Source organism: Ursus americanus, chromosome 16, assembly GCF_024610735.1.
Source record: "Ursus americanus isolate L20-20 chromosome 16, mUrsAme1.1.p, whole genome shotgun sequence".
Taxonomy (NCBI): domain Eukaryota; kingdom Metazoa; phylum Chordata; class Mammalia; order Carnivora; family Ursidae; genus Ursus; species Ursus americanus.
In genome coordinates this window covers 10,007,774-10,019,962 of record NC_142142.1, presented here as the reverse complement: position 1 = coordinate 10,019,962, position 12,189 = coordinate 10,007,774, and the positions used below count along the sequence as shown (strand labels likewise).

At 57.0% G+C, this 12,189-nt stretch overlaps 1 protein-coding gene across 4 annotated transcripts in view; it reads left to right on the top strand.

The window, feature by feature from the left end:
* The window catches only part of ARRB1 (arrestin beta 1), a 74,791-nt gene that overhangs the window by 48,696 nt on the left and 13,906 nt on the right, over nucleotides 1-12,189 (top strand). For all 4 annotated transcript variants that reach the window (XM_045816194.2, XM_045816195.2, XM_045816191.2 and 1 more), the window contains exons 3-10: nucleotides 1,433-1,493; nucleotides 4,774-4,818; nucleotides 5,661-5,857; nucleotides 7,104-7,163; nucleotides 7,994-8,061; nucleotides 10,211-10,346; nucleotides 11,216-11,300; nucleotides 11,751-11,823. In XM_045816194.2, coding sequence (XP_045672150.1) covers nucleotides 1,433-1,493; nucleotides 4,774-4,818; nucleotides 5,661-5,857; nucleotides 7,104-7,163; nucleotides 7,994-8,061; nucleotides 10,211-10,346; nucleotides 11,216-11,300; nucleotides 11,751-11,823 — 725 coding nt within the window. The remainder of the gene's footprint in view (nucleotides 1-1,432; nucleotides 1,494-4,773; nucleotides 4,819-5,660; nucleotides 5,858-7,103; nucleotides 7,164-7,993; nucleotides 8,062-10,210; nucleotides 10,347-11,215; nucleotides 11,301-11,750; nucleotides 11,824-12,189) is intronic.

Genomic DNA, 12,189 nt, shown 5'->3' with positions numbered 1-12,189 from the left:
CTGCTTTCCTTTCCGTTCAGCAAATAGATATTACTGACATCATTCCTTGTCGGGTACAGGCCAAGCCGGCGGGGACTGGGACAGGGTATACCAAGACAAACGAGGCACAGCCCGTGCCACTCACGGCAAGATGGGGGAGGCAGACACGGAAACCCATCACTTCAATATGAAGCGGCAGGGGTGAGATCAAGGGATGCCCACGGGCTGTAGGACGCAGCCTAGGCAGTTGGGCCAGCTTCTGTCTAAGAGGGATGCATATCCTGGCAAGGCAGGGTGAAGAAGGGCCTTCTAGGCCTGAACATAACTCACAGGGAGTGCGGGGGCATCGACAGCAGTTGAATCGGGGTGCCAAGAGGGAGGCAGGGGGAGCGGGAGCTGAGGTGAGGCAGGTTGCAGGGCGTAGGAGTTCGGACTCGCGGCCTGGGCTGGCAAATAGCACCACGTTGCTCCCACGTCTCCCTTTCTGCCCACAGCAGACATCTCCGATCTCTGTTCACCCTTTCCTGCTGAGCCAGGATTCCATCTTGGATGCCTTCTCCACCCAGAGCCCCAGGCAGCCCCCGAGCCATCAGAGCTGGCATTTGGAATGAAACCCATTTGTCATCATACCTCTGGGCACAGGAACCATTAGAGGGTTTTCAGATGGGACGAGCAGCATTTGATTTGCATTTTAGGATAACCAGTCCGGCTAAGGAGGGGAGAAAGGCCTCCAGTCCAGAGCATGTGAGGCTGCAGGCAGCAGGCCACAGAGGGGGCTGGCGTGTCTGGTGCGTTGTCCAGGCAACAGAGGCTGTGGGGAGGAGGAGGACTGGACTGAGAGAGCCGATGGAGGGAGGGGGCTCCGCCAGACGCGGGGACCGTGCAGGAACCGGAAGTGTCTTGGATGACTCTGGATTCTAGCTCTGGAGGTTTTCCCTGCAGGCTGGCTACCCAGCAGGACACCGGCTCCCCGTTCCTCATTTGCCTCAGAAAACCAGTCCTAGTATGAGCGGCCCCCGGCCAGACTGCACTGGGGGGAGGAGCAGTGAGGAGCACCGAGCTCAGGGTTTAGCGCCTTTGGCCCCGCCCTGGGTTGCCCTTGCTGTCTCAGAGATGCGCGCAGCACTCCCGGGCAGCAGACTTCTTTGCTGCTGCTGCTCTACGCTCAGTGGTGCTCGGCGTGAAGATTTCAGGCCTCAGTGTCCTCATCTGTAAAATGGGAACAATAACACCTAGGATGCATGGGTGCTTTCAGAGATGTGCGAGGGTTTGTTAGTATCGGGGCTGGAGCTCAGGTCCAAGTCCAGGTAGGCCTTTGATGTGGGTTCGGGGTGGGTGTAGCAGTTGCAGAGGCAGCTCCCAGGGTTTTCTCCAGGGCAAGCACCGGTGGCTTTTCAGGGATGTGTCCTCCAGACCCACAGCTGCTAACACCCCCTGTGCCTCTCTTCCCCAGCTCACTGTCTATCTGGGAAAGCGGGACTTTGTGGACCACATCGACCTCGTGGACCCTGTGGGTGAGTCCCTGTAGGCCGGGGAGGAAGGTGGGGAAAGGTGGGGCTGACCTGGCCCCTTCTAGAGAAGGGTATGTTAGGGCCACCCGGGAATAGCCCTCAGGTCTCCAGAGGGGCCTGGTGCCAAGAACAGGCTGTGAGTGACTTCCGGTGATAGTCGGCAAACATTTACCACATTTACCGAGCAGCTCCTTGTCCTTCAGCGAGGACCATGTGAGGGGAAAGTGCGGGCGGACTGAGGGGAGAAGCCAGGAGGGGGGCCGGGAGATAGTGAGGAGGGTAAAGAGCCACCAGTGTGAGGCTTCTTACATACCAGACACTGGGGTAGCTCCATTATTATGCCTGCTTTGCCACTGAGGAGAATGAGTCACAGAGAGGTTAAGTGACTTGCTCCAGGTCACACAGCTAGTGGGTTGAGGAGCCTGGATTCAAACCCGGGCAGCCTGGCTCCACAGAACCTTTGTTCTGCTGCATCCTGATGGCAAAGGTGGGAGATGGAAGAAAACCTTGGGGCTTATGAAATGGGGGCTGTACTCACCCACATGGGCATGGTCTTGGCAGAGGCTGGGCTGTGGCTAAAGGCACCTTTCAAAGTCTTACTCTGGCTGAAGGTTTCTCAGCCTCGGCACTCTTGACACTTTGGGCTGGCTAATTCTTTGTTGGTGGGGCCGTCCTGTGTGTTGTAGGTTGGTTAGGAATATCCCCGGCCTCTATCCGTTAGACCTTAGGACTACCCCCATCTCAGGAGGACAGTCAAAAATGTTTTTGAACATGGCCAGATCCTTTCTTAGGAGGCATAGTCACCCCTGGTTAGGATTCTTTTTTTGTTTTGTTTTGTTTTTAGATTTTATTTATTTATTCGACAGAGATAGAGACAGCCAGCGAGAGAGGGAACACAAGCAGGGGGAGTGGGAGAGGAAGAAGCAGTCTCATAGGGGAAGAGCCTGATGTGGGGCTCGATCCCAGATCGCCAGGATCACGCCCTGAGCCGAAGACAGACGCTTAACCGCTGTGCCACCCAGGCGCCCCTAGGATTCTGAGAACCATAGCTCTGGTTAGAAGAGCCTGACCTCACTGCCTCTTCCCACAGCTGTTGGAGGGAGGGAGGTATCTCCCCTGCCAGGACGCCCAGAATTATCCCTGATTTGCATATGGAGACAGTGAGGCCCAGAGAGGCGAAATATTTCAGAGGGACAACCAAAATGAGGCCAAAGGAGGTGGCCGATCGGGAGGATGGACACTGGAAACTGCCTGAGGTCAAGTCCAGGTGTCGGAACTAGATGTGCTGCCCGGGGAACATTCACAGAGAACGTGGCCTCTTACGTATCCCTGTGAGTTGTCCCAGGACCAGAGGGCAGAAGCGAGCGTGCAGTTCCAGAGCTGAGGTGGGAGCAGAGAGAGCACAGCTGGCAGGTTTTGGTTCACTGGGAGGAAGATCTTTGTGACAGTGGGGCAGGAGAACTGGGGAGTCCCCAGGTCCCTCTGCTGAGGGGGTGTGTGCAGGATTGTGGGCTGCAGAGAAGTCAGCTCCCCATTAGGCCCTCCTTTCCTGGCCTGGAGTAGGCCGGCCCCACCTCTCCTCCCCTGTGCTGCTGGGGACCCTGTCTCAGTATCCCCTCTGCCATTGCATCTCCTCCCTGAGCTGGCCTCTTGGAGGCAGTGAGCAAGCCTCCCTGTGTTTGCCTGGCCTGCTACAAAGCATAGTTTCCAGCAGACTATCTGGGGCCAGGGCTGTCCCTACCCATTGGCCTATTAAGGACAGCAGTGGGGGTGGTGTTGAATGGGGGCGGGGCAGGAGCAGGAGGTTACCAGCTCCCCCAGCACACACACCCTGAGAGCTGGTTCAGTCAGTGTGCACAGAGCACCTGCTTTGAGCCAGGCCCGTGCTGGGCCCTGGGGATCCCAGAGCTCTGGGGCACTGTCCAGAGTTGACCAAATGACTCACAGAGAGGAATACCTTGCCCATCACGACACTGAGCTGATTATGAATTCCCAATGCATAACTATCCCCCATGGCTCCCTGTTAGGCTCCAGGGCAAGTCTGAGCCCCCAGCCTTGCAGACAGGACACTGCAGGTCAGGCCTGGCCCTGCTTCCTCCATCACTCCCAGGATCTACTCCTCCGAACCTCAGCGCCACACCCGTCCCCCTGTCAGCTTTGCACTGCCCCGTAGTCATCTAACTGGTGACTCTTACTTGCCCTTTAAGACCTGGCTCCTGCTTCCGTCCCCCAGGAAGCCTTCCCTGACACTCCTGGTTGGGGGAGTGCCCTCTCCCCCAGTTTTATACAGAGCCCCTGGTGCTCAGGCACAGAGGAAACATGCACAGCAGAAGGAGGGAAGATGGCAGGTTCTGGGATGGGGCGGACCCTCCCCTGACCAGGTATCCCTTGGGCCTGCCCAGGACTGGATAGGACCAGGAGCCCTCTGGCACTCCCTTCAGGACATGGCCGCTAAGATTCCCTGAGAGATTGCTGTGCGGGCAGCGTGGGGGCGGGGGGTGGCAGTGGGCGAGAGCCAGGGGGAGAAAATTGTGCTTGTTCATGGGTATGGCTGGGTGAAGTTTGGCCAGGGTGACTGGGGATGTCAGGCAAGGAGGTGACCCCTGAGCCTGTGTTTCTGGCCTCCTGGGGTCCTGTGGGGAGAAAATGTCCTTTGTGTCCTGCCACGGCGAGGCCTGGGGACATTCTCCGTGGAATCGCAGGAACCGGGCACCATCTCAGCTTTAAACATATGAACTCAGTTAGTCTTCAGAGGAGCCCTGGGAGGTCGGCTCTATGGGATCACAACTCCTGGTGGCAGATCCCAAGTCCAAGAAACTCTAGAAGTCTAAACTTGCTCGGAAGTTTGAGGTAGGATTCATTTAGTGGCAAAACCTGACCTGAACTAATAGGAAACTAGCCTCTTGGTGCAAATACTCATGTTTCCCTGCGGCGGTGTTACGGAATATATGGAAGATAGACCGTGTGGCCTTTCCACAATTCAGAACCTCTAAATTCTAAAGTATACCCGATCGTAGGGGTTTCGGACCCATGTTGTCGTTCTTATGAACAGGGAAGAAACAGAGGAGTAATGTGCCCCAAGTCACCAGTTGGGCCCGTAAGGCCAGCCTGAGGGTAGGGGTGGGGCATGGCAGTGCCCTCCCCTCGGTGCTGGCCTCCCCATTTCTCTCATGAGGCTTTTCGACAGACAGATGGTTACGTTTGGGTTTGGCTTGGTGTTTGGGGCTCAGGAATCTGAGGGGTCAAGTTGGAAGGGTCTGCTTACTCTCTGTCCTTCTTCCAGATGGCGTGGTCCTGGTGGATCCTGAGTATCTCAAGGAGAGGAGAGGTGAGGTGGTGGTCTCCACCTCCAGCCTGTGAAGGGGCCTCCTATTCCCTACCGGCCTCTAGCCCAGGGCCTCCCTGAGTCCCAGGCAGGACATCAGTTAGTTTTACGGCCTTTTCCTGCCCAGCCTCCACTGGCTCTCCCCTTTGCAACTCCTACGAGCATCAGAGCAGGTGCCCTGGCCTCCTCCGGCCTCGGCAGCCCACCCATGCCCATTTTAGGAGAACCTTGTCAATGCCCCAAGCACTCTCACATCAATATATCATGACTTCCGCAAGGCCGGGGATGCCCATTAGAGCAGGAATTAGGGTCTCATTACAGAAGAGAAAACTGAATCCCGGGGAGGTGAAGGGATTGTCCAAGGTCCACAGGAAGACACGAGGTGGGGGTTGGGCTAGGGCAAGACCCCATGCCTTCCAGACACCACTCAGCACTTGTTTCCCCCTCCCTCCGCTCTCTGCAGCCACAACCCTTCCCCAGCCCCACCCCACCCCCCTTCCAATCCTGCCAGTCTACTCCAGCCCTCCCCCAACCTGTCAGATCATCTCCTGTGTTCCTCCGAGCTCCACTGGCAAGAGTGGGGTGCAGGGGGTGGGGAAGGACAGAACTGATCCATCAGTCAGCCCCCGCCTCCCCCGCCCCACCCCAACCCTAGGGACAGGCCTGAGTGGCTCTCCTGGGTACCCAGTCCCCCCATCCCCAGGGCAGCACAGCCCTCCCCACAGGAGCTCTGGGACAGACCTGTGAGCTTCAGCTCCTGACCCGTGCCAGGACTCAGCTGGTTCTCTGGGGGGGCTTGTTTGCTGCCCTCCTGGGCCTATCCTCAGCGCCCCCTGCTCCCACAGTCTATGTGACGCTGACCTGCGCCTTCCGCTACGGCCGGGAGGACCTGGATGTCCTGGGCCTGACCTTTCGAAAGGACCTGTTTGTGGCCAACGTGCAGTCCTTCCCGCCAGCCCCCGAGGACAAGAAGCCCCTGACGCGGCTGCAGGAGCGTCTGATCAAGAAGCTGGGCGAGCACGCCTATCCTTTCACCTTTGAGGTTAGGGCCGGCCGGCCGTGCAGCCCGTAGGAAGCCCTGTGGGCAGGCACGTGGGGGCAGCACTCAGTTTCTCAGTGTACATTGGGACCTGGGGCACTGTCACTGATCCTGCCTGGTAAGTGTCTCTTCTCTGGCCACTGCCAGGGTGTCACCTTACCTCTGAGCTCCTTGGACCCTCCGGAATCCAGCTCATCAGTGGGAGAGAGCAGGCTGGGGAGAGGCCCCTGGGTTATGACGGAACTGTCTCCTCCCTCAGACCAGCTGCCCGCATGCCCGGCTCCAGCCTGGCTCATGAACGAGGGATGGCACGTAGTGATTTCCCTGCCCTGCCACTTTTCCAAATGGAAAGGCTCCCAGATTCTGGATTTTCAAATTTCCTGTTTCTCAGACTCTGATTCTGAGATTCAGTGCAATCCGCTGGCTTTCTGGGAAGCTAGAGCAGGAGAGAGGATATAGTCATGCTGTTCAGAGTTGATGTATTGGTTTCCGGTGGCTGCTGTAAGAAAAGCCACTGCCAGCCTGGTAGGAATATGAAACATGGCCAGGAAAACACAAGTGCATGATCTTACAGTTTTTGGAGGTTAGAAGTCAAACACAGGTCGCACTGGGCTAAAATTGAGGTGTCAGCAAGGCTGTATTCTTTCTGGAGGCTCTAGGCCCTGCTCTTTCCAGCTTCTAGAGACTGCTCGAGTTCCTTGGCTCGTCACCTACCCCTCTGTCTTCCAAGCCCACCAGTGGCTGGCCAGTCTCTCTCCCAGCCCTCCACTCTGACACGGACTCTGCTGCGTCCCGCTTTCCCTGCTAAGGTCCCTTGCGGTTACATAGGGCACACCTGCATAATCCCAGATACTCTCCCCATCTTAAGATCCATAACTTAATCACACCTGTAAAGTCCCCTTTGCCATGTAGGGTCACAGTCACAGGTTCTGGGGATTAGGACGTGGGCATCTTTGCGGGGACCCTTGTTCTGTCTCCCACAAGCTAGGCGAAACCCTTCAGACAGAGAAAAGCACTGACATCCTTGGCTTTACTGGAGGGGCTTCTGGCCCAATGTGGGGCATCCTTGGCCTGGTCTGATGGGGGAGACATGGTCTGTCCTCTGGAGCCCCTAGTCTGATGGAAGAGCCATGGCCTGTTGCTAGGGGGCACCTGGTCTGACAAATGTATGTGGGGGTGGTGGGTGGGTAACATGGGTGGGTCAGGGGTCAATGTGCCAGGAGACTTATTCTGTCTGTCCTCTTAACAGATCCCTCCGAACCTCCCGTGCTCTGTGACATTGCAGCCAGGGCCTGAAGACACAGGGAAGGTGGGTCACCTCTCTGGGAGCATCTCTCTGGGTGTAGGACATTTGTATCCCCAGGGCCCTGGCTTTCTCTCTGAGAGGCACTGGAACCCTCTGTGTGGAAGCGTCCTTTTGTCTAGGCCATTTCAATTCTGCCTCAAATAAGCAGTCTCTTTTCATACAGGGAGGCAGAGAGGGTGTCACCCCCCCCCCATTCAGTTATGTGCAGTCTCTCCTGCTGCAGCAAAACCAGAACGTTCTCTGGACTACACCTGGCCTCACAGCCTCGCAGGGAGGTGCATTCTGTGTGGTTTCATAAGTGCGGAGACTGAGGCCCTGAGAGAAGTGACACCCCTAGGGTCACAGGCCCTGGATCTGAGCCCCCGTTTCCTCATCTGCAAAATGGAGGTGATATAGGATGTGGTGCCTGGTGCGGTTGAAAGGCGGGAGTGAGAGCTGAAGCACTGTAGGGTCCGCTCATAGTAGTCGTGCTCCCCGCATAGGGCCGCAGAGGCCCCGCTGTTATTTTCGGGTGGCTGCCTTGATGGGGACAGCCGCCCAGACCAGGCAGGTGTCCAGAGGGTGGAGCCCAGTCGGGCCAGTGTGGGACGACCCGTGTTGGGGCTGCTGGGAGAGCCCTGCGGATGGTCAGGCGGGGAGGCAGCTGCCCGCGGAGACAGCACCACCCTGGGGTTGAGCACCGGGTCCTGAGTCAGGCTGGGGCGGGGGTCGGGCTATGAGAATCTGGTGCTCCTATCCGGCGCCCTCATCTGTAAAATGAGAGGGTGGGATGGCTGTGCTGTGGGGACCCTGCCCTATCCAAGACCCTGTGGTCAGCAGCCCCTTCCCCTCAGGCCTGTGGTGTGGACTATGAAGTCAAAGCCTTCTGTGCCGAGAACCTGGAGGAGAAGATCCACAAGCGGTGAGAAGGGCGCGGCTTCCGCTGGGTGTGGGCTGCCGGCGGGCCGAGGGAGGGAGACAGCGCCCACGAAGTCTGAAGAAGAGATAAGTAACAATAGCTGGAAGTGTGCGAGGAGGGGCCGCACATTCCAGCCTCAGGAACTCAGAGAAGGGCACTCTGGAAGGCTGGCGACTCACGGGGGGTTTCCTGGGGCAGGTGGTGCAATGGCCCTGGCTCAGACCTCTCTGTTTCTCCATTTACGCCATATACACCTCCGTACCTGCCTCCTCCATCTCTCTGCCTCTAGGCTTGCCCCACCAGACTTTATTTTGTTTTGGAAAGAAACAAAGTTCAGATAGTTTTTAACAGTGAGCAAGATTTTTCCCAGCCATCCTGGACCCGCATTTCCCACTTCTCCGGGGAGGCCATTAGCAGCAGGTGGTGGTTGGGGCTGGGTGGAGGAGGGGTTGTTATGGGGTCAGTGGAAGCTTCCAAGCAAGAGAGGGAAGGAGAGTAAGGGAAGCCACCCCCCTCCCCCACCGGAGAGCAAGGGGGAGGGTCAGCCTGGGTGTCAGAGAAGGTAGTGTTCTCCTGGGAGGCACAGCCCTGGGCAGACAGTCCGTGCTGGCAGCGGGAAACCTCTGGCCCTGACTTCTGAGATGGACTGCCCAGCCCTGCTCTCATGCCTGCTCCTCCTCAAGGCAGGCCCTGCCCTGCCTCCTGGCGAGGCTGGCCTCGGCTCCCTCCCGACTCTGATGCACCCTGCCTCCCCAGGCAGTGCGATCCCCCCAGGCGGGCTGAGGGAGGGCGCTGCGGCTTCTTAGGGAGTGGGCTGAGTTTGCCATCTAGTGGCCGAAGAGTATATTGCAGGCATCTCCATCTCCAGCTGGGGCAACCCTGGGGTGTGGGGAAATAGAACCCTTCTCCCTCGCTTCTCTGTCTTTCTTTTCTTCTTAAGACCTGAGACCAGGGGAAAGAAGGGGGTCTGTGGTTTTTTGAAGGGGGCCTGGCCAGAGCAAGGAAGAGGAACAACACTGAGGTCCACTGCCTTCACCCCACCCCAGTGGAACATTTTAAGTCCACACCGGAGTTACTACTAATAATGATAAACTGTCATTTATCAAGGGCCTATTAAGAACCAGGCACTATTCAGAGTGGAACATGCACAAACTCATTTAATCCTCTCAGCAACCCTGGGAGGGAGGTGTGGCTATTGTTCCTTTTTACAGACGAGGAACCTGAGGCCCACAGGTGAATTTACTCAAGGGCATATAGTCAGTACGGGGAGAGCTAAGACCTTAAGCCTGGCTGTCTGGTTCCAGGGAGTGAAGGTGAGAAATGGGGCTGCTGGGACATCCAGCACGCCACAGACACCGCCTCGGCAGGTCCCATCCCCTCCCCATCTTGGGTCCTTGTTTCCTCCCTGAGCCCCTGTCACCTGCACTGAGTCCCATCTCATCTCTCGGCTTCCACCTATTCACTGGGTCTCTATCCTCTGCACTGACCTGCATCCCCCGGACTGAATCCACACCCCCTCACTGAACCCCGTCACCTCTCTGAGCCCACACTTCTTCATAGGGCCCCTCCGCATCTTTTGATTGAATAGACATTTGGAGGGCATTCGTTATACGGCAGGCCCTGTCGCAGGTGATGAGAACACAACGGTGAACAACGTAGATAAAAACTTCTCTCCTTAAGCAGTTTACACTATTAGGTAACATAAGGTGCATGAAGTGAAACACAGTGCCTTTCTTGCCATCCCGCTGTCTGTGTCACTGAAAAACTGCCACAGGGGAGGGGAGCTCTGATGGGGTGGGAGTTCAGACCAGGAGATCAAGGGAGCTGATCCAGGAAGGTTTCCTGGAAGAGGAGGTATTTAGCTCGGCCTTGAAGAAGGAAGCAAATGAGGGTATTGCAGGCGGGGGCCCAGGGCAAGAGAAGCTGCAGAGATAGGACGAGACAGGCCATCAAGGGTGACAGTGAGGAAGTGAGGGTGGCTGCGGAGTGGGGCCAGGCGGTGACAAGGCCCGTGTCCACCTCTGCAGTTTGGACCTCATTCAAAGGCCACGGGGAGCCACGGCAGTCTCCTGAGCAGGAAAGGGAGGATTACAAGGGAAAGGGATGGAGGCAGGTGACTCTGGCTCTCTTTTGCTCTGCCCATCTCCATTAGGAATTCCGTGCGCCTGGTTATTAGGAAGGTTCAGTATGCCCCAGAGAGGCCTGGCCCCCAGCCCACAGCGGAGACCACCAGGCAGTTCCTCATGTCGGACAAGCCCTTGCATCTAGAGGCTTCCCTGGATAAGGAGGTAGGAGGCTTGGTCTTGGCAGGGGGTGGGGGCTGTTCCGCGGGGGCCGGGACCTCCCTGCCAGCTCTTTCATGGTTGCTAGGGCTCCTGGGGTAGGAGCTTCTGCCCCCAGTCCTCAGAGCATGGGGTTCAGGGAATCTGAGACTTCCCTTGGGGGATGTAGGGAAGCCTCTGGGGGCTGAAAGGAGTGGCAGAGTGGGGCATGAGCCTGAAAGATGCGATCGACTTTAGAAGTCAGAGTACCTCTTGAAGGGACATGGGTCCTGGCCATCTGCCTGCACCCCTGGCCCCCTTTTGAAGTGTGGGTATGCCTCTCTCTCTCTCTCTGGGGACAGCCGAGGGCAAGTGCTGGCAGGAAGATTTGAGCTGAGGTCCTTCAGTGAGGATTTGGAGCCGGTTCCCTCAATGAGCCGGCCCTTCCCTACCTCTCTCCTGCTTCTTCCAGACCCTCCTGAGTCTAGAATTCCTGGCATCCAGAGTCAGCAGGCTCGATACACCCCCTAGTCCAAGTCCTCCATTGAACAGAGGGGGAAACCGAGGCTTAGGTAACCTGTCCAAGGTCAGGCCAACACTCATCTTCTTCATCATAATTATTACTATTGTTCTCATTATTTCCGGTGACCCGGTCAGGACTGGAGCCCAGGAATATCACCTTCTAATTCAATTATCTTTCAAAACCCTGCCAAGGCGCAGTCTAACATGCCCAGTGCCTTAGCATTGGTGGAAAGTGGCTGAGAAACTTGAGGCCAATGTCAGAGTGGCCAAATTCTGGGGAACCCCAGGAGATGTGCGTGGGCCTCTTCTCCCTCCCTCCATCTAGAGCTTCAGTACCCTCCGGTCCAACCCTTCTCCCTTCTTCTGCCTCCCAGATCTATTACCACGGAGAACCCATCAGCGTTAACGTCCACGTCACCAACAACACCAACAAGACAGTGAAAAAGATCAAGATCTCGGGTACCCTGGGCAGGGGGCCAACCCAGGGGCAGGCAAGGGGAAATCCTCCCAAGGGTTGGGGTAGCTGAAGGTTCTCCCCTTGTTAACAGCCCTGTGGATAACTACTGGCCCACAGGGAAGCCCTGGGGCCTCCTCTAAGCCAAAGGGGAAGGCTTTGAGGCTAGTAACACAGGCTGCTCATTGGCCAGGTAATGAGTTTAATGGGTAAGCCCCCTACTCTTAGCTTCCCTGGGTTCCCGGCAAAGCTGTCCCTGAGCGAGAGTTCTGGTGATGGAAGAGAATGGGTGTGTTTGGGCTACCCTTTGGGTGGCAGATGGGGGTGGTCTTTTGCCAAATCTCCCAGTGCACTCTGGCCGTTCCCGGGGCTGAACATCCCCAGCTTGAGGGAGCCTGGAATGCCTGGGAGCAGCAGCCCTGGCTCACACCACCTTGTCTCCCTCTTCCTCCCAGTGCGCCAGTATGCGGACATCTGCCTTTTTAACACAGCCCAGTACAAGTGCCCCGTGGCCATGGAAGAGGCCGAGTAAGTGAGCACAAGCCCAGCCTTGGATGTGTGGGATTGGATGGGGAAACAAGAAGCCCTGGCTGCAGTTACAGGTGCACATGGTTCTTTTCCACGTGGCAGAGGCCTGGGCCTCAGGCTTCCTGGCCGCTCACGGTAGATGATCCCAAACAGCCTTTTAGCAAACATCCACTCGATTTAGCTACAAGAAAGAGCATGCTACGGTCAAGGGAAAGACCTGCTCAAACTAGAATGACATAATGAGAGCTAATGAATTGAGGGGGACTGGGGTCGTAATGACACTGTGCCAGAAACCTCGATCGAAGGGCAGACTTTGCTCTGAGCTTCCTGGCAGCCAGGGCAAAGAGGGTAAGGCACTAGGTACAT